Source organism: Dasypus novemcinctus, chromosome 14, assembly GCF_030445035.2.
Source record: "Dasypus novemcinctus isolate mDasNov1 chromosome 14, mDasNov1.1.hap2, whole genome shotgun sequence".
Taxonomy (NCBI): domain Eukaryota; kingdom Metazoa; phylum Chordata; class Mammalia; order Cingulata; family Dasypodidae; genus Dasypus; species Dasypus novemcinctus.
In genome coordinates, this window is record NC_080686.1 from 86,880,512 (window position 1) to 86,903,422 (window position 22,911).

The following is a 22,911-nucleotide window of genomic DNA, read 5'->3' on the forward strand; positions in this document are numbered from 1 at the left end:
GAGGAACCAAGCCCATGATCCCAATGCCCCAGTCACCCAGCAATAGCGTGGGCAGGAGGGTCTGTGGCGCACAGAAATCTGCCGCACCAAACACCATGAACCTATTATTATTTTTTGAAATGTGAATATTTATACATTGAGTAAAGTACGCACACGGAGTAGAATATAAATGTGGGAAAGCACCATCCAAAGTACTCTCAGAATACCTGTTAAATTTGACATGTTTATGGAAATATGGAAATATTCTAAGCAACCCAGATGAATATTTAGCACACAATTTCTGGAAGTTAATATTTTTCCTAATTTGAAGAACTGGAAACTCTCTATTGAATTAGCTAAGTTAAGAAAGGATGTAAAGTAAAGCACACTAAACTGTTTTTAAAACGGATTCAGTTAGTAAAACGGGGAAAAAAATCACTGAAAACTACTAATTGCTGCTAACTTTTATTTTGTATTCAATGACACAATCAACGAGGAGAGGAGGGTTCTCTTGCTCTGTCAAATAAATATATTTAAAAGCTGGCAAACATCAGAGCAGAATAAGTGCAAAGCCTATAAAGGAGATGGGGGAAAATCACGACTAGTTATTTACAGCTATACAGAATTAACATATCGCAAGGGAAACATACTATAAATATATTAAAGGCTTCATTTTGAATACTTGACACTTCAAAATTTGAAAACATAAAACTATTGTCAAACAAAAATCAGACCACATTAGCAATGGTTTAAAAAAGGGAGCAATTTAATTATTATAATACAGAGTGCTTTAAGAAGTTTTTTAACGTGTAAAGGAAAAAAGTTTAGTGCATTAAATTGTTACAGTCTTTACATTGCTGCCTTTTTAAAAAAAAGCTAACAGTAGTATGAAAAAAGCCACCCACAAAGCCAGCTGTCTGAGTGAAGAAATCAGCTAAATTGCAGCATTTTGGAATTACTAATAAAGCTATAGTTAAAAAATAAAAGTTTATAAAAATGAAAGCAGCATGCATATTCAAGACTTTTTCATAACATTTTCATTAGCTGACAAACATTTAAGTAAAAACCAAGAGTGTAATATTTATTATTCATTAAATTAGATAAAATAAACTGGCCAAACCCACTACATCTGGTCATTCAGAAAAACATTTGTAAATCCAAAGCTAATTAAACTAAACATTTCTTCTATGAAAAAAGCCCATTTTGAGAAATGGTCCTATAGTCACAAAAGAAAGGGTCCTTTTCAACATGAATGAACAGCACCATCTTTTACAAATAAATTAGTATGAACTTTTTAGTCTCCTGATATGGCAAGAATTAACGATGAACACTTCTGTGATTCATAATTGAAAAGCTAACTTTCAACTCATTATGATCAGTTCAGATTTTTTTTTTCTCAATTTGCTGACAGGTTACACAAAGTAGAATTTCATTGAAAAATCATTCTTGAAAATTCTGATCTGACACCTGTACAAACATTTCTGACTTCCACATATTTGTGAAAAACAAAAACAAAAACAAAAAACCCACTAAGTATATATTTACTACACGATTCTCTTTCACATTTTTGGTACAATATTTATTTCAGAGTTTCTCCCTATGCAAATTCTTATGCCAGTTTCTCTTCCTTCTTCAGTATTTTCTTCAGTTTATTAAAAAGCAAATTCGGCTTCTAATGAAAAAAAGTAACAGAAGTATTACAAGGAGTAAAAGTAGCATTCAGAATGTGTTTGATGAAAAATCCAATCATTTAAGTGTCTATGATACACAAAATCTTACTGTTCCAAAATGTATAAATAGGCTGTTTTTTCACAGAACCGAAATTGTGTAAGCCCATGCACGACATTTAATCTTCGTGCAGGGCCTGATAAGTAAGATACAGATATAAATCAGAGTTTTTTCCCTGTTTCTAACAATTTTTACTCTGTAAAATGTTTGGTCACTCAAAGCTATAAGCTTGATCATATATCAAAGAAACAGGCAATAAAGCCCATCTTACTAGACATACAATATTAAGCAGGACAAAATAGAAGAGGACACGCTCTAGTGGTCATTAAATCTGCTCAGAAAGTATAAGAATCAGAATGTTTCCATCATATCAGAATAAAAATGCACTGCATTAAAACTGAATTTTTACAATTGTTTTTTTAATTAGTGTTCTATTTACATTGCAGAACTTCCGCCAACTGCAGTAGTTAAACTTTGGCACAACATTAAGTTCCATTTCTTTTGGGTACTGAAAATCCTATTTTTGGAGACTGTACATGTCCCAAAATGTTTTCAGTTTCATCAAAGATTGGGCCCATTCACAGTAAATCAGACATCTTGAGTTGAAGAACTGATCTCCTTCAATGTTTTAGGTAGCTATAAAAGAAAAACATCATTAAAAAATCTAAAAATTTGAAGAAAACCCTATTTCCATATTTAACACTTTTAGAAACAAAAAAAGATATAAATTAGCTATGGAAATATTTTTTCTATATTTTCTTATTACTACTGAAATTATATGCCTCCTATATCTTGGATAATGTACTACATTTTGTATGTAACTCTTAAGCATCCATTCTGCATATACCAGTCTTGCTTAAAGACACTGCTATTTCATGTAATAATTTATTAAAAATTATTAGTAGGAAGTATATATTTCATTGTCACTATTTGTAATAGCCTGTGAACTCTAAAGACCTGTGTATTTCTATTTATATACAAGGCTACCACATGCAAAAGATATATATGTACCTCACTCTCTGTAATAGCTATTTTGGAAAGGTTTTGGTTACTTTTTTTTTTTTGTAAACTGAACTATATATAAAAGAAGAAATAAGTAATTAGAGTAAAACTGTGAATTATTTCATAAGATGAAAAATTATTTTATTAAGCCAATGACAATTTATTAATATTTTAGAATTTTAGATTTCTGCATATTTTAAAAGCAAGGCATGCTAGCCTACGTACCACAAAAGCGTACATGTAACAAATCGTTAGTTTTTTGAAAACTGTAGCTAATGTGAATTAGTATCCATTATAGTATTATATCTAAAATAAGAACCGGGGAAACGGACTTTGGCCCAGTGGTTAGGGCGTCCGTCTACCATATGGGAGGTCCGCGGTTCAAACCCCGGGCCTCCTTGACCCGTGTGGAGCTGGCCATGCGCAGCGCTGATGCGCGCAAGGAGTGCTGTGCCACGCGAGGGTGTCCCCAGCGTGGGGGAGCCCCACGCGCAAGGAGTGCGCCTGTGAGGAAAGCCGCCCAGCGTGAAAAGAAAGTGCAGCCTGCCCAGGAATGGCGCCGCCCACACTTCCCGTGCCGCTGACAACAACAGAAGCGGACAAAGAAACAAGACGCAGCAAATAGACACCAAGAACAGACAACCAGGGGAGGGGGGGAAATTAAATAAATAAATAAATCTTTAAAAAAAAATAAAATAAAATAAAATAAAATAAAATAAAATAAGAACCGTCCATATGTACTTAAATTTTGTCAAACTAAACTGTACAAAAAAGTTCACAGTTTTAGGAGACTGCAGTTTCCCACAAAAGCAACTGCAAAGGTTACAACAACAACAAAACTTCACTGTAGCAATAAATGTGTTGATTTGATCTTGGCTGAGTATACATTCCTCTGTCTAGCAATAAAAAAATGTCCATTAAAAATATTTTATGTATCTGGGTCATAAGAAATCCTGTCCCCAAGACTTTTGATTTTAGGATTTGGAGGGCTACACTTTAGGATCAAGCTGTACAAAACTGTTTAACTTCCTGTGACTTAAAATTATTATGTTATACTTTATAACCTGCAGTGAGTCTTCATACTGCTTATTAAAATAGGCATATTTTTTGTTTCATCTGTTTTCTACCTGAAAAAAATGTTAATGAAAAAAGGAAAACCTGGGAAATTATTAGGCAGTAAGAATACTGCCTGACATATATCAAGTTCTCTATATAAAAGTTTATTAGATAAAACAAAGTAAATAAAGCCAGGAAAGAAGACATAGGGAAATTAAGGAAATATTGCATAGGATAAGAGCATAAAAGCAAAGGACTGAGTAGTGGTACAAAGAGCTAAGGAAATAAATAAATATACTCATAGGTAAAACAATAATTAAAGGGCCTATGCCTAATTTCTTTCCTCACTGCTTTAGAACACTAATTTCTGATAGCAAAATGGTATTGTTACTACTGATGACACATAAACGTCTCATGACAAATGCTCTGTTTTTCTTTTAAAGTGTACTTTTGTCAGTTTCCCAAAAAATTTAACATGGAATTATCGTATGACCCAGCAACTCCACTCCCAAGTATATACACAAAAGAACAGAAAGCAGGGACTCCAACAGATACTTGCACACCAATGTTTACAGCAGCATTAGTCACAATAGCCAAAAGGAAACAACTTAAGTGCCATTGATAGATGAATGAATAAACAAAATGTAGTATATCCATACAATGGATTATTATTCAGCCATAAAAAGGAATGACCTTCTGACACATGCTACAATAGGATGAACCTTGAAAACATTTTGCTAAGTGAAATAAGACTCAAAAGGACACATTATACTTACATGAAATATCTAGGACTAGGCAAATTTATATAAAGAGAAAGTAGATTAGAGGTTCCAGGGACTGGGGGGTAGGGGAAAATGGGGAGTTATTGCTTAATGGATACAGAGTCTTTGTTTGAATTGATGAAAAACATTTGGAAATCGACAGTGGTGATGGTTGCCCAACATTGTGAATGTAATGAATGCCACTGGATTGTAAAATGTTCGATGTAGTTCACCGGCATTAAACCAGAGCCAATAACCAGTGGACTTTGGTATTCTGCTAATTTTTTTTTGAGTAAGTTCTTTTCTCAGAAATAGAAAAAAAATTTCATCAGTTAAAATTCTGAGTGAACAAGGCATAAGAATATATTGCGGAACTGGCTCAATGGTTAGAGCAACCGCCTACCACATGGGAGGTCCGTGATTCAAACCACCGGCCTCCTTGACCCGTGTGGAGATGGCCCACACACACTACTGATGCTCACAAGGAATGCTGTGCCACGCAGGGATGCCCCCACGTAGGGGAGCCCCACGTGCAAGGAATGCACTCTGTAAGGAAAGCCGCCCAGAAGTGGGGGCCACACACACGGAGAGCTGATGCAGCAAGATGACACAACAAAAAACACAGATTCCCAGTGCCGCTGACAAAAATAGAAGTGGATGCAGAAGAAGAACACACAGCGAATGGACACAGAGAACAGACAACTGGGGCAGTGGGGGGTGGGGGGAAGGGAAGGGAAGAGAAATAAATAAAAATACTTCTTAAAAAAAAAAAGAATATATTGAAATAGAGCTGCCCTATCCCAAAGAGTAATTTTTCCCCCTCTTTAGCTGATAATGATTTGTAAACTGCTTGGAAAGGCTCAGAATGAAAAGTGACATCTGAGGGGAAAAAAGTGTACTTTTATCCTGGAACGCTCCAAAACAGAAAGCAGAAAAAAGAGAAGCATGCTACTGAATTCCAGAAGCATTAAGAATTGAAGGTCCTAACTTTAAATCAGTTACCTGATTTAAAACTAGCAAAATTTTAGTTAACCCAATCTATGAAAGAATTAAGAATTACGGAACATGCTAAGACCCTTCAAAAGCATATTTATTTGAGTTTTTATGACTACAGATTCATTTGCTACCAAATACAGTGGTTCTACTTGCAGCAGGTTTGTTTTATATCAAAGAATGAAAAAATAGTTTAGACAGTTGAACTAATTTAATATTGAGTCTGTTATTTATATCATTTGATATCTAAGATAGAAATTAACTTAAATCACAGCTTTCAAAACCAGATGCCACCTAAGCAAAAATAAATTTATAAAAGGTCTAGAATAGACCTTTGGTTTTTAATAGAAAAATATATTGAATAATTCTAATACACAAAACATTTTAAACTCTGTTTTAAATCTAATAAATTGTGAGGGCAGAGAAACCTACATTTGGGTTTAGTAAAACCTGAAATACAATAAAGAAAAAAAGATACCCATTTTCACCTAGTTTCCTAAAACTGAGAAATCCTCACCCCTGTGGTAAGTCTTTCCTTTGGTATACTTTTCCCGTTCTTTTTAGTTTTCATTTTTGAATTCTTTCCTTAAATAGGCAAAAACAAAGTTTAGTGAAGGAAGGGTTGCAGGAAATACATTTTAGTAATTTTTAGCTTTTGTTTGTGAATCTCCCATCCCAATCTCCCTTCTAACAGAATGGGTAACATTCCTTTAGAATAAGGTGAAAAAAAAAACACCAAAACCAAAACAAAACATGTCATATAAAAAATAAAACATTAAACTCTATATAACAAACAATCATAAGCAAACTATATATGATAATCATATATTTGTTGGCTACACTAGTGATACCTAGTCCTCTTATTAAGAAAATGAAAAACTATTTTTAGAAAAATCTATTGCAAGCGAGGATAACTAATACACAATGCCTCTTCTAAATGCATATGGCTGACAAATACCACTCAGATTAAAAACTTACATTTCAATCATCTGATTTAGAGAGTTTCCGCTTCACATGTCGTGGGGGTTCCCAAGTGTCACTATCATCTGTTTCTTCTTCATCCTCTTCCTGATCATCAATAATTTCATCCTCCTCCTCATTTTCCTCAAATAATTCTATACCTAACTCTGATCTTCGCTGTCTTTCTGCAAACCACTCCCTGACCTGCTCATAGCCCATATGTGATCTGTTAACAAGTTCATCAAGGTCTTGTTCATTAAGAAATTTGTGCTTCAGGTAATAATCCTTAAGTATTGCAGTTCCAGTTTTAAATTTTATGAGTGATGGCACCCTGTCCCAGTTGTTAATTCTTTTGCTTCCTTTAGGCCGCCCACGTGGTCTTCCTCTTCCCCTTCCTTTGGGTCTCCCTCTTCCCCTTTTCCTAAAAGACAGACCATTCATACTACTCGAATTGGCGCTTTGATAGTAGTAGTACCATTTTAAGTTTCCATTTTTCCAAGCATAACGGGTATCCCCAAACCAACTAACTATGTCTGTTCTATTAAGTCCACTTTCTTCAGCCAACTTGTCATACTCTTCTGGTGATGGCCACTGTGTTCGAACAAATGCACTTTTAAGCATGTGCAACTGCTCAGGTGATTTTTTACATATCTTGCCTGTACTAGCTGATTTTGGTAGACCAGATTCATCTCCGGGAGAAGTTTCTCCAGCTTCCTCTTTGGAGCTACCTGCATTATTTTCATCTATTTCCATTTTCTCTTCCTTTAAAGCTTTTGATTTTTTCTTCTCTGTAAACCAAGTATCAATTTCTCGTCTGGTAAGTTTGGTTTGTACTCTTAACCTATTTAATTCTTCATCTGTTAGTACAGAGCTGTTGAGAAAACTTGCCTGAAGAGCATGAAGCTGCTCTGCAGTCTTTTCTTTAAACTTCTGTGGAGTAAAGTCTGGAAAAGGATTCCAGGATTGTTTATGCTGTGAAGTAACAACAGTAGGAGATTCCGTGGTTTCATCACTGGAGTCTATAATAATAGTGGTAGAGGAATCATTGTTGAGATGTAAGCACTGATTACTTTTTGAATTTCTTTGATTGTACCTTGTGTCACTAAACCATTTTTTAATCTCTCCTTTGGTTAGGCCTGTTATTTTCATAAGTCTGATAATTTCTGAATCATGGGGAAACTGATTTTTAAGGTAGCTAACTTTTAATTCTGCCAGTTGCTCTTTAGTCTTTTTTGCCCGAATGCCAAATGAATCAGGGTTTGCCAATGAGATTTCATGTTTGACAAGTTGAGAAGTTGGAACTGCTGCTGCTGGCTTTGTTTCGGCAACAGGCTGAGTAGTCGGTACCTGACTTTTCTGTACATTTGTTTGATTTGGAACCCCAGCCACTGTCAAGGCTATAGGTGCTGTTACTGGCAAGGTATTTGTTCCAGCTACTTGTGTAAGAACCAGACCTGGCTGACCAACTATTTGGCATGTCTGTAAAATGGATGGTAAACCATTACTTGCTGTGGAAATGTGCGTAGGAATAACTGTTATGGTCTGAGGTACAGTATGGACTGTTCCATTGAACTGTTTCCTTCTTGCCTCCTCTACCTCCTCAGGAGTCCAACTAACACCATGTTTTAGACGTTGGGCTGAAAACCATATCTTGATCTGCTCCTCTGTATATTTTGCTTGAGCAGAAAGAACTGTAATTTCTGACAATGTTGGATAAGGGAATTTATTGTAGGTGTTAAGCAAAAGCGGGTTGTTATCCAACGCAGTATTGTAGGTAGGAATGCTATTAACAGGAATTAAGACTTTGGAAATCAAATTAGAATTCTGCTGAGCTGATACAGCAGTTATCACCTGTGCTAATCCAGGAAGAACTGCTGCCGGGGTCACTACTGTGCTAGCAGTATGTGGATGTATTCTATTCACAATGGAAGTACTTGTATTAGCTTCAGAAGTTGAAGAACTTGGATTTTCTAAAATTTCTTCACAGTCTGGTTTTATTTCATTCTCTTTCTCTTCAGGAACATCTTCAACTGAGTTATGGTGAACTGTAATCCGTTTGTTCTCCACTTTATTTTTCATCATCTTCATGATAGGAGTTTTACTGATAGATATTCCTGAAGAAGACACTTCTGTAGATTCTGCTTGCTCTGAATTCTCCTCCTTAACAAAACTACCATCAAAAGTCAGATCATTTATTGTTTGCTCAAAGATTGTCTGGTTATTACGTTTCACCATAGTCAACTTAAAATTCTCTTCTCCTGGGTGATATTTCAGATTATGCTCAGAAAGTGCATCATACCTTTTGGTAAGAAAATTGCATTCGACACAAACGTAGGATGAATTTAGCACTACATTGGGATGTTCTGAATCCACGTGAAAAGTAAACATATTTAGATCTGGAGTTTGAAAAGTACAATATTTACATTCATAGCCACCTTCAACTTTTTTATTTTGCTGATTGTCAGAATCCACAGATTCATGAACTTCTTCATCACTTGAGATACTCTCTGCTCTAGTGTTTTCTACAGGTGTAAGTATAGGAGGACCTTCATCCAAATCTGATATCAACTCAAGGTCTGGATCCTGTTCACTGGTGAGGACCATGCAAGGTGTGGTTGATTTTCGCCTGCTTGCCATTCTGATGTGGGGAAATCTCAGTGGTGATTAAAAAGCATTGACACTTAAAACTGTTCAGTATTCTTCATTTGAAAACAACGGCTTTTGGTTCTTCAAGTTCATGTTTGTGCTCAACAAGTCTTATTAGCAGCTTTTTCATGGTGCAATCAAGTAAAGAGCTTAATGTTGACAGATAAAATACTGCAGAACTGCTGAAATTTATGAAGCAAAACTCCAACCACCTACATGAAAATAAATTTAAAAATGTTTTTAAGTGAGTGACCATGTTCTTTTAAACAAATTAGTTACAGTTCACTATAACTAACTTGTTAGCCCAGTTATATAGATCTAGAATATGTTAAGAATCAGAAAAAAATATCTTCTAAGAATCAAAATAGATGTCTTTAAGCTGATTCACTGAAGGTCATGTACTATACACAGGGGTCAGCTCCTAGGCTTGTTTTTTTGGATTTTTTAGCTAGCTATATATTAGAAGGCAGCTATATATTAGAAGGCAATGAGGGTGGGGTAGAGGTAGAGAACCTGCTCTTGGCAAGCAGATTGTTGTGAAATGACAAGCTGATAACAAGGGAGGAACTTTAAAAACTATAAAAAGCCATCATAGAGACTAAAACACTAAGGTCATTAAGTATATAAGAAATTCAATCCATCAAGTATGCAATTTTCTTCCTACTGGTCTGTCTCATCAGTCTAAAAGCATACGTAAGTAGGGCAAAAATAGCAAAGGTGAAATAGAATGGTCAAAATTTCAGAAACATTATTCCTAATCATACTCCATATAATAGTACCAAAATTTATTAATCATATCTAATCATATCATACTCCTGACTTAAGTTTTTGATGGGTCCCCAATGCTGAAAGAATACAGTCCAAACTCTCTAAGGCACATACAATTCCTTTCACAACCTGGTCCCAACCTCACTTTCCTGCCTCATCTCCTGCCATCCCTCTTCTTATTCCTACATCCTTATGCTTTAGGCACACCAGAAATGATTACTGTTCCAAGGACACTCAACACATCTTCATACTCCTACTCAAGCAATTTCTTATATGCTATATCAGGCTTCTATTGTCTAGGTACTTGAACTCTCTGCCCACCCTATAGATAACATTTTTTCTTTAATTTGGCCCCATCCCTTCCTTATTTATTTTCTATTCTAGCACTTACCATAATATAGCAGAGTAATATTACATTTCTGTGCTCCATCCCCTCCCATCCATACCAGAGATCTCCTTACTACAGGTATTGTGTTGCATTCTTTTTGTTGTTGTTGTTGGTAACAGCTTTACTGATGTATAATAAAGCTACTAAGACTCTGAATGAAATAAGGGATCTTTAGATCGTCAACCTAAAGTGGCACCCCATTGCGCTATTTTGTTGCCATTATTTTTGTATCCCTTTGGAAATAAGAAGGCTGGCAGTAGGTACTCACTCAATGTTTCTAAAAATGAACTAAAGTGAATAGGAAAAGAGTCCTAACAAAACACATTATGCCCTGCCGGCATCAACATAGAGCACAGTAGCTGAAATATATTAACTATAACCATACAAGTACATTTTAATAAATTTTCACTCCAAAATATTTGAAATAAAAACTTGATGCTAGATCAGTTAAAGTTTTCAGGCTTCTGAAGCCTAAACCAAATGAAAATGAGTAGAGTGGTATGATGGTTAGGCTCATGTGTCAACTCAGTCAGGTAACTATGCTCAGTAGTTTGGTCAAGCAAGTACTAATACAAGTGGTCTCTCTGTTCTCCACCACAAATTAGAATTTATTTTCATTTATTAGCATGGTCCCAGTCCTATATGAACTGAGGATAAAAAAAGTTTACTTCAGTGTACCATGTATATATGATAATGAAGATTATAAAGCAAAACCAAGACTATGAGGAGAGGCACTGACTCAGTAAAGGGAGAAACATTTTTAGGAAATAGAGCTATTCAAAGAAAAAATACCCTGCTTTTGGAGGCAGTAAATTCCTTCTCACTGGAATTATTTGAATACAGGCTACATGTTCATTGATGGATTCAAGTTGCAGACAGAAATTTGGACTAAATATCCCTTGCTTCCTGATTTTGCACATTATAAAATTAGGAACATAAGCTTGGTAATAAAAGTGGTATCAGTAGTGGATGTGGCTCAAGTGGTTGAGCCCCCACCTCCCACATGGGAGGTCCTGGGTTCGGTTCCCCATGCCACCTGAAAAAGCAAACAGATAAACAAAAACAAACAAGCAAAACAAACAAAAAAACCAACTCAGGGAAGCCAATGTGGCTCAGTGGTTGAGCACTGGCTTCCCACATCCGAGGTCCCAGGTTCAATCCCCAGCCCCGAGGGATTTGTGCCCCCCCCCAAAAAAAAGTGGTATCAGTAGTCCAAATATCTACTTTCAAATGTGTCGTTCATTTTTTTATAAAACTCCTTTAATTTCTAAGAGATTATGAAGAAATCACTGAAATTTAAAACAATTTCCTAACTAAATGTTATTAAGTAAGCTATGCTGTCTCCTAATCAATTCAATAGAGTGGCCACTATTATTTTTACAAGTGTCACCCTAGCTGTTTGATCACTATTTGTCATTAGAAACAGTGAATCCCCAAAATAGCTTGAAATAAGTGGAAGAGTAAGAAATAAGCAAGCAGCACCCACATTCTGGACAGAGAGAGAAATTGCTGAAAGGCAGGGAAGTAGGCTATTTTGTGACTGTTACTTTCCTGGAATCTGAGAGAAACTATATTTAATCAGGATATACTAATAGCTAAAAGTAAAAAATAGAGGGTTTTTTCCCCTTAACTACCTTTCCTAAAGTAGTGGTTTTCAAACTTTTTGTTTTTAGCAGAAGGCACCCCTTTTTCAAACAAAATTCTATGAGAATCCCAGGGCAAAAACAGGTACTAAAGTAGCTGTCTGGCTGGCACTGCATAGACTCAACTACTGATTTTATCCCATGGCCTCTTTGCCTGAAAAATGTAAACACTGTCAACAATGTATCGTTTTCGTCAAATATCCTTCTCAGTTTGCCACTGCTGAGCCATGATATTTGAAAACTAATCTAGAGTGAATTTAATGTGTCCTTTCAGTATGTTTCACTGTAGAAAGGCAGGGCTGGGGTATCAGAGGGAGACTAGAGCAGCAAGCAGTAATAAAAGATAATACAGAAGAGAAATCTAAGGAGGCAAGATATCTTTATTATATTGGCTCTTTAGCTCTCAGAGTTCAACTTTTTTTTTTTACCTTAAGCAAAAAAATAGGAACACGCTATCAAATTATTTTTATTTCTTTTTATATATTCTATTTATTACTTCCTACTAGCTCACTAACTCAGAATGATCAACTAAGCAGATACAAATTTTCAAAACTTAAATATTTTTTGCTAAAGTCATGAAAAGTACAAAATAGTCATACATTATAATCTAGTGATATATACCCAAAGTTATGCTTTTTCTTTTGAACACATTGGTGAAAATATAATTAAATTTAAACAAACTACTTAAAAGAGAGGGTTTTTAAAAAGTGAAGAGATGGGAAGTAGATGTGGCTCAAGTGATAGAGCTGCTGCCTACCATATGGAAAGACCTGAGCTTGATCTCTGGGGCCTCCTGGTGAAAAAGAAGAGAAAGTATGTCTGCATGGTGAACCAGTGCCTGCATGAGTGCCCATGTGAGTGCCCATGCGAGTGCCCGCATGGTGAGGCAGTGCCCCGCACAAGTGAGTCACCCAGCAAGATGACGACACAGCAAAACATAGACAAGGGGAGAATCAAGGGGAAGTCAGCAGAAACCAGGAACTGAGGTGGCACAATTGACAGGGAACCTCTCTCCACATCAGAGGTCTCCAGGATCCAATCCTGGTGCATCCTAGGGGAGAGAAAATGAGAAGAGAAGACAACACAGATAGCAAAAACAGCAAGGCAGGAGGAGGGAAAAGGGGGAAAATAAATAAATAAATACAAAACTTTAAATGAAAAAAAAAGTTGGGAGAAAGGGAAACGAGTATTGTATAACGGGTACAGTTTGTTTGGAGTGATAAAAGAAAGTTTAGTAATGGACTGTGGTGATGGTAGCTTAGCATTGTAAACATAACTAATGCCATTGAATTATACACTTAAAATAGTTAAAATGGCAAATTTTATGTTTTATATACATTACCACAATTTTTAAAAAATGTTTTTTAAAGTCTTACTTCAGCAATGCAAAAGAAATCACTGAAATAAAAAGACTAAAAAGCTGATTATCTTATTTAGATTGCCTCAACTTTTGGTCACATTCTATACCCAACCACCTAGACCTGAGAAAACTTTTTCCTCTTTACTCCTAAAATTCTTTGCTCACCACAACCTACTGTCAGGATCTCTATGACTTCTCTAAAAAAAAACAAAAACAAACAGAGTCAGTATATTATTTAACATAGTTCTACAGGGGGACAGAGAACTCCCAAAGAGCCCCAAGATTTGGTCTATTGGTTCAATTCTGCTATAATATGCATAACCTAAAGACAGAGCAAAGAGCAAACAAAGGCATCCTCAGAGTTCTTATTAAAGTCATAATTTTAAAACACAGGCCTTAGTACAAATGACTCATTTTTATGAAAGAAGCAACCAGGACAGGAGGAATGAATTTATAGAGGTACTGTGGTATAGGGTAAAATCACAGGTTTTGGAGTCACTCCTGTCACTTTATAGTTAAGAAACATTTCTTAATTTCCAACTCAGTTTTCTCTTATATAATACCAAGATTTTTCAACTCAACATGTTCATTCAACAACTATTTTTTGAATGTCAACCATGTGCCAGCACTGTGGTAGGCACTAGGGATACAGCAGTGACCAGTACAGATGGTCTCTGGTTTGTCAGGTACTAGCAATCTAGCAAGGAAAACAGGCAGTAAACAATTACTTAGAGCAACTCTGACCAGCGCAACAAGTGAGGAAGGATCAGGAACCATACAAACACATTGAGGAGGCTTCCAGGAAAGAAGACAAAGTTTCCCTGGAGGAAGTAGGAATAAGTAGGATTAGTGGTATCTACTTCAGAGGGTGATGAAATAAAAATGTTTCACCAATTTCAACACACAGTACGTGCTTAATTGATGGTATTTTCCATCCTATGAAAAATTCTTTTGGGGAGGAGGAAGAAATACTCTTTATTTAGTATCTCTCACACATACACCTACCTTTCTTTTTTTTTTAAACAACTTAATCAGGTGACAAATTGAATTGAAAAGCAAAAGAAATAAAAATACAGAATAAGAATTTCCCTGGTATAGTTTCAATGCATCATCTTTCATCATTAAAATACAATGGGCTGGGACAGGGAAATTGCCTTGTAGAAAATACTACTACCTGACAACATCTCATCCTCTATCTCAATGTCAACTAAAAATAGGGCTCAAAATCAATTTGAGGGACCTTGCACTTTTTATTTCTAAAAAGGGGTTAGAGGTTAGTTGCTCAACAGAATAACTAAATGGCTTTGCAATTAAAACACAATTAAACCTAAGACTGCCAATAAAAGAAAAAGGTATGCTTTAAAATGCATCCAGTACTAAAAATAAAATTACTTTTGAAAACTGTATTCACAGTTAACCTTTAATAGAGAAATACGTTAAGAAAATACATGATCAAATCAATTGTTACATTGCCAATAAAATGATAATCAAAAAGAATAAGGAATATGGAAAAATATTTACCCATGTACAGTTAAATTTTTAAAAATCAGAACAAAAGTTGCATACTATATGGGAAAATATACATTCATGGGAAGTTTTCACATGAGATTATAGGTAAAATTTTTATAATTGTATTTACAAGTTCTCTTTGATAATGCAACACTGCCTTATAAAATATAACAAATAATAGTTTTAAGGTCTTAAAATTGTAAATAGACTAAAATATTTCCATGGTCATTTGTCTTAAATTGGAAACAAAATTTCCTTTATATTCTTTAAGGCAAAAATATGTACTACACAAAGGTTTTTCCAGGGGGAGTTGGAATCCTTTGATAGAGCATTCAGGTATAATCCCATACATTCTCTGAAACTGCTATTCCGTGCATTGAGAAGTAGGACTGGTTCTAAAAGCCCTTGAAAGCACCAATAAGGTCCAGGTGTAGATCTAAGCCAAGCCAATTTCCATGGATTTAATTGCATACACATTCCTCTTCTTGAGGGTATGAGGCTCCTCAATCAATTTATAATTCTAAACTCATCAGGGTAATTATGACAAAGTTCTTCTGTAGAGAAGCATTTCATGAAAGCAAAATTTATTTTATTACAGTCTAAAAATGTGGGGCAGTTTTTCTCTAATAGGAGCTCTTCTTACTTGGTCAGAAAGAAAGTCTGTTTAGCTCCGCACTATATTTCAAGGGCTTAACACAAGGCCTAACAGAACCCCAATAACAACTGCTAAAAAATAAAACTTTAAAGCATATCTGTACTGTGTATTATAACATGCATCTTATTTCATTTAACTACACAGTCATTTACAGAAGTTATAAAGAAAACTGTACTTGTTTTAAAGATTGCTTTCAATAGCAAACTTCCTGGTAATAAAATTAACTTAATCATTAGAATATTAAATCATTTTTAAATCTAAAACATTCTGTTTATTAAAATATAGCAGTGAATATTCAAAAATATTTTTCAAGTTTCTACAATTCTGTTGTAATAAATCAGTTCTATGTATGAATAGTATACATCCAAATTTGTGGCCTACTTACAAGGGAGATAAAAACATTAAAGGAATTTTTCCTGCAGTTTAATTCAGCAGAAAAGAGAATAGTACTTATAAAAATAACAAATGGGGAAGCGGATTTGACTCAACGGACAGAGCATCCACCTACCACATGGGAGGTCCAGGGTTCAAACCCAAGGCCTCCTGATCCGTGTGATGAGCTGGCTCACGCGCAGTGCTGATGCACACAAGGAGTGCTGTGCCACACTGGGGTGTCCCCCATGTAGGGGGACGTGCAAGGAGTGTGCCTTGTAAGGAGAGCTGCCCCACGTGAAAAAAGTACAGCCTGCCCAGGAGTGGCGACACACACATGGAGAACCAATGCAGCAAGATGATGCAACAAAAAGAGACACAGATTCCCAGTGCCACTGACAAGAGTACAAGTGGACACAGAAGAACACAGAGCAAATGGATATAGAGAGCAGACAACTGGGGGGGGGGGGGAGAAAGAAGAGAAATAAATTTTAAAAAAAACAAAACAAGTAAATTTGAACTCAGAATCATTATTTCTCTGTTTTATAGGAAAACTGTTCTTTAATGGTGGTTAACTACATTTTTAAAAGTGACTATAAAAACAAGTTTTCAATATAATAAGCTATAAAATGTTAGTAGATTATTTCAAATTCCATGCCTAGTTTTAACATTTTTTTAAATTCTGAAAATGTTATAGTTGAGCAGAGTCATAATTACACCAAATTTCCAAGCCGCGACTTTTTTGGCTCTCTTATACTTCAAATTAAATGATTAACAGATAACAGTATGTTGGCCTAGTTAGCCACAAAAGCATGTTATTTTGCTAAGATGTTATGTGAATAAAAACAAATCTTGTTTTTTTAAATACCAATGCTAATTCAAATAAGAACACTTAGAAGATGCTCCGGTTTTTAGGGATCACGTTATTTCTAATTTAGAATGAATAAAATAAAACCATTCTTAGAGTAGCAAAATTATACATACTGAAAATCCTCTAGAATCTAAGTTTATATGCATATTGAGAATTCTTAGGACTCTGTATTCTATTTAGTTTCACTTCTCCCTCTCTGAGTCAAGAGTCCTGTTTACCCAGCTGAAAATACTTATTTCTACATATTGTACTCAAACTAAAAGTTACAAATTCACAAACATCACAGAATACCTGAAATAATAGTAGGAGCAAAGAATAAAGGGGTCACAAATTAAAACAGAGGGTCTAAGAAGATAGTGTTTTTCTTTCAATTAAAAAAAAATTTTGGTCTTTTAACACTTAAGGCATTTTTCAAAGTTAAAATATAAAAAGTATTTACAAACAATTATCAGATTCTTTAAAAAAATTAAATGAGGCATTTGCAATCAAAATTTGTATCCACAACAAATGTTTTTAAAAATTACTGGTAACCTAGATCATTACCTGAGAGATAAATCTCAAGAAAATTGCCAAAATGGTCTCAAGTCAATAAAAAAAAAAATCAAGTATTAAAAATAAACCAGAGTGAATGTGATAAAAGTGAAAGCATCTAAGAAACTGTGGTCAAAGATAATCTAATTTCAGATCCCTCTGCTAATGCTAATTAAAGCTTAAAGGTTTAGAAACTATCCTCCCTGTTTTCTTCCACTGAGGAAAGCAGACCTTAATGACAATAAAGAGTTCCCCAGTGTGACAGAATTAGACTCAGCTGTGGTTTCCCTACACAGGGCTCTTATGTCCCTTAGATTTGAACCTATAGTTGGTGCTGGACTTGGTAGGTATATGTCCAAGAGACTTGAATCTTTGGCTGTCCAAGTGCCAGCTGGGCCTTGAGCCTCAACAGAGTTATAACACCTACTCTCCAGTTCGTTGGACTCACTCAGGACAGTTAACAAGGAGGTGATGATTGACAACCATCATATCAAGGAACTGAGAGAATCTATAACTGCAAGCAGGAGAATCCCATCCATTGGCCGTATGGGACTGAAGCCCCCTCTCAATTTAAAGTGGAGTGGGCATTGTCATCCCAGAATCCTCAGGATTGTGGAATGAACTATGGACTAAAATGGACTTACTGGTATTCTACTATAGACTTATTTTGATTCTAGCAATGGAAGAAATTATATCATTGATGTGGAGGCAGTGCCACTGGAGATTCTGAGGTCAGGGAGAGGGAAAACAGAAGTAATACGGGGCATTTTTGGGACTTTGGAATTGTCCTGAATGACTTTGAAACAACAGATACAGGCCATTATATATCTTGCCATAATCTACAGAATTGTGTGGAAAAGAGTATAAACTACAATGTAAACTATAATCCATGCTTAGGGCAATGCTCCAAAATGTGTCCATCAATGAATGTACCAAATTAATGAAGGATGTTGTTAATGTGGGTAAATGTGGACAGAATGGGGAGCGGGGCATATGGGAATCCCCTATATTTTTTATGTAACATTTTTGTAATCTAAATATCTTTTAAAAAGAAAAATTTTTTAAACAAAAATTTTTTAAAAAAACATAGAACTTATCGAAAGAAAAAAAAAAGAAGAATCCAAGCTGAGCAGATTTCTCCTGGCAAGCTATGATCCTACATTTGAAGACTGGAGTGTCTTTTTGAAAGGTGTCTCTCTAGAACCTTAACATCTTATTAATAGTTTTCTAGGGAAGCGGACTTGGCCCAGTGGTTAGGGCATCCATCTACCACATGTGAGGTCCACGGTTCAAACCCCGGGCCTCCCTGACCCGTGTGGAGCTGGCCCACGTGCAGTGCTGATGCGTGCAAGGAGTGCCCTGACCATGCAGGGGTGTCTCCCGCATAGGGGAGCCCCACGCGCAAGGAGTGTGCCCTGTAAGGAGAGTCGTCCAGCGCAAAAGAAAGTTCAGACTGCCCAGGAATGGCGCCGCACACACAGAGAGTTGATGCATCAAGATGACGCAACAAAAAGAAACACAGATTCCCGTGCCGCTGACAACAACGGGAGCGGACAAAAAGAACATGTAGCAAATGGACACAGAGAACAGACAATGGGGTGGGGGAGAAGGGGAGAGAAACAAATAAAATAAATCTTTAAAAAAAAAAGCTAATTAATCAGATAAATATTTTAAAAATTACAATATAAATTATTGTATACAAATATATTCAAATATTTAAATATTGGTATGGTTAACCTAAATCAAAGTATTTGATTATTAATATTCTACTTTTTATAATTATAATTAACTTTTATTAATAGACTATATACTGAAAATATATTTTCAAGAATTTTCCTTTTCAGTTGGAAAGTATTTTTCTCAATATGGGCGAAAGAATTTCTATATCAATTTCCCCACACCACAAATCCCTGTCCTCATCACATTCGCTTGTCTTATTTACCACTATTACCACAGCGCCTGGCATGCAACAGATCTCAGCAAATATTAATCGAAAAATCAATTATCAATTTAACACATAAAATTTGTTATGAAATGTGATACTGTTTACTTCGATTTCATGTATTTTGTTTCTTTTTTGTTTTTATTTATTTTTTCCATTTTTTTTTTTTTAGATATCAAGGACTGGGATTGAACCCAGGACCTTGTACATGGGAAGACAGCAGTCAACCACTGAACCAATCGACTTCCTTGAGTTGTTTTTTTCATTTGTTTTGCTTGTTGTTCATTTTTATTTGTTTGTTTGTTTTCAGGGGGCACTGGGAACTGAACAGGGACCTCCCATGTGGGAGGTGGGAGCTCAACCACTTGAACCACATCTACCCTCTATTTTTTACTTTTTATTTTTACACCTTTGATTTTAAAACAGCCAACAATCCCAGTTTTTAAAGTAGTTTTTAAAACTTAAGCCAAATAGAGTAGGTATCATAGGACCCAAAGTCAACCCATTCCCTACCTGAATTTTACCCTATCAAAACAACCCTATCGAAACATACTTGCCATATCTTCCTCTGCATTCTGTCCTTTGAAGCAGAAGGGTGTCCCTTCAAATTAGTAGGTGGTTAGCTCAGGCCATCATTACCAACAGGTCCAAAGTAGCTATCTGCCTTCTCCTAGAGAAAAAGTATGACACTTTGTTATTCTAGATACAATTCAGTCTTAGTTAGAAAAACTTTATGCCTTGGCTTTTTTCCCCTTCATTTAAAAAAAACTGTTATGGTTTTATATATTAAAAAATTTGCCATTTTAACCATTTCTAAGTGTTCAAAATTCAGTGTAAATTACACTTACAATGTTGTGCAACAATCAGCACCATCCATAAGACAACTTTTCATCATCCCAAACAGAAACTCTGTACCCATTAAGCAATAACTCCCCACTTTTCCTGGCCCCTGGTAACCTCTGGCCTACTTTCTGTCCCTATGAATTTGCTTATTTTCAATATTTCAAGTTAGTGGAATCATAGAGTATCTGTCCTTTTGTGTCTGGCTTATTTCAAGGTTCATCTATATTGGAGCATGTGTCAGAACTTCATTCCTTTTTATGGCTGAATAATATTCCATTGTATGGATATACCATATGTTATTTATCCATTCATCTGCAGATGGACCCCTGGGTTCTTTCCATCTTTTGGCAATTTTGAACAATGTCTTTATGAACTCTGGCATACAAGTATCGGTTTGAGTCCCTATTTTCAATTCTTTTGGGTATATAAACTAGGATTGGAATCACTGGGTCAAGTGGTAATCCTACATTTAACTTTTTAAGCAACCACCAAACTTTTTCACAGAAGTTGTACCATTTTACATTTCTACCAGCAATATATGAGGGTTCCAATTTCTCCACATCTATGCCTTGTCTTTTTAAAAATAAATATAATTTTGAAAAAAAAATAACTTCCTCACAGAAATTTTAAAAGAGGCACCTAAAATGTCAAACCCAATATTCATAATAAACACAAAATTTAAAACTACACTTTAAAAATTTTTATTTATATTTTACAAAACAACCAAGAACAATTTTACTATTTTCAATAAAAATTTTCAAAATGTAATAGATGCAGAACATAATGCGAAGATCCAGATTTAGAAATTAGGAATTCTTTAAAATTAGGATACAAAGGACACAAAAGAAACTTAGTTAAACTAAGATTTGAGAATAGGTTCATATGTTTATATGTGTACATATAAACCTACTGATATTTGTACCCTAACTTCCTATGTATTAATTGTAGTACAGGAGATTATTAAAAAAAGCAAACAAACAAAAATAAGATTATTAATGCTGGTTACAGAAGCCAATAATAACTTAAATAAACTAGTAGTACTCTACCCCTAAACATGTGATATCTAATAGAATGACTGATGTTTGTTTAGTTTTTGTTAGAAAGCTACTACCACATGGCTTTACAATTAATGCATTGAGAAGCAATGGTAGTGTACAATCAAATAAACTGAAAATAATTCTCTGCTAATTTAGATTCATGCCCCCAAAATATTGTGCTATATTACCCAAAGCGGTTAAACCAATCAGGAAAATTTAATAAAAATTGTAATTGCTTCTCTTATTAGAATAACAGTAAATAGCAGTTTTAAAGTGTTAGAAAGTTCTTTGTTGTTGCTGTTGTTTGGTTTAAGAATTGAAACTCTGTAAACCATAGTAGATGAATATAATTTCCCCAAAATACCTTATCCTTTGATTCCTGCTATTATTACATATAAGTTTATGAAGAGCCCTCAAGTTAAGAAATGATGTATATATACCAGTCCTCTGGAAAAAAACAAAACAAAAACAACCTTCTAGATTAATTAAAGTTTGGTCTAAATAATTATACTACTTTTATGAAAAGCAAAAGAGCATTTTTCTGGTTGGCTCAGTGGAGCATCTTGTTGTCTCTGCAGCCTAGGATTCTACAATTTCATTTCCTGGTATCTCCATGTTTGGCCACCCCTTAGCCATCCATCTACAGGATTTGCACAGCTGCCAAAGAGGGAAGGTTATTTTTCAAAATAAATTATTAATATTGTATTAATTGATCCGTATTTGAATCCATTCTTAAGTCATATAGTAATTGCAAGATGTTTTACTGAACAAGAGTCTCTTGAGAAGAGCTGCCAAGACATGCAAAAGCACAAGGCATATAGAGAAGCAATAAATGAGCTTGTCAATACTTTTGAATTTTAAAAAAAATTATACTTGTATGATTATATTTCAGTTCCTGACACTGGGATTAATTTTGAACATTTCTTTCTAATTCAAAGTATTTTTTAAAACTTAGGATTAGAGTGATTTTCAAAAATTAAAGAAGTCACCTCAACCATGGCATATTAAAATAGAACAAATTGTGTGGTAGAAAAGATGGATTGTAAATAAAGATCAAAAACTTGGGTTCTGGAACCAGAATGCCTGTCACTTATTAGTTATGTGACCTTGACAAGTATCTCAGTCTATCTGTGCCCTATAGTCCATTAATCAATCAGAATTTAACCTTCCCACCACTACCCCAAACAATCTCTTCAAGATGAATCATTACTGAAGACATTTTAGGGGTGTTTCACAGACCTAAAAACCACTGGTAAAAATAATCTTAGACTAATAAGGTGAAATTGTTTTCTCACCATCCCCTCCACTTCCAAGTGTAGTCCATGTTCAGTATATTAACAAACTTGTCTTTGACAATATTGGAAGGTAAAAGAGAATAGATTTAGGATGGATGAAATTATAATTATGGGTAAAGTGCTCAGAAATATCAGAACCTTCCCATTTCCTTTCATTATTCACGACAACCAAAAATGGGAAAGAAAGATTAAGGGAACAAAAGAGAGTGAGAAATCATATGGGAATTATGATGTTACCAAAATTTAAAGACAGAGGTATTTTATTTAAAATGATGAATATGGGGGAGTGGATGTGGCTCAAGCAGTCAAGCACCTGCTTCCCACATGGGAGATCTGGGATTTGGTTCCTGGTGCCTATTAAAAACAAAAACAAACAAGAAGCAAACAAACAAAATAGTCAACATAGAGGAGCCGATGTGGCTCAGGGGTCAAGCACCAGCTTCATACTTAAGAAGTCCCAGGTTCAACCCCTAGCCCTCAAAAAAAAAAAAAGATGATGTATCATAACATGCTTGCCACTATAATATTTTACTTTTGTTAGATTAGCATTGATAATTTAGAACTACAAACAG

At 35.1% G+C, this 22,911-nt stretch overlaps 1 protein-coding gene across 10 annotated transcripts in view; it reads right to left on the minus strand.

Moving 5' to 3' along the window:
• Positions 1-431: 431 nt before the first annotated feature.
• Positions 432-22,911, minus strand: part of ZHX1 (zinc fingers and homeoboxes 1) — a 42,653-nt gene continuing 20,173 nt past the window's right edge. For 4 of the 10 annotated variants that reach the window (XR_011645680.1, XM_058275982.2, XM_058275983.2 and 1 more), the window contains 3 exons: positions 19,718-19,834; positions 6,498-9,337; positions 432-2,343 (listed from right to left, as the gene is read on the minus strand). Coding sequence is in view for 8 of the 10 variants with exons in the window: in XM_058275982.2 (XP_058131965.1) it covers positions 6,501-9,116 (2,616 nt within the window). In the remaining 2 variants the exon portion in view is untranslated. Of the gene's footprint in view, positions 2,344-6,035; positions 6,105-6,497; positions 9,338-19,717; positions 19,835-22,911 lie in introns of those variants that run through there. The other 6 variants (XR_011645681.1, XM_058275984.2, XM_058275985.2 and 3 more) reach the window with 3 other exon arrangements.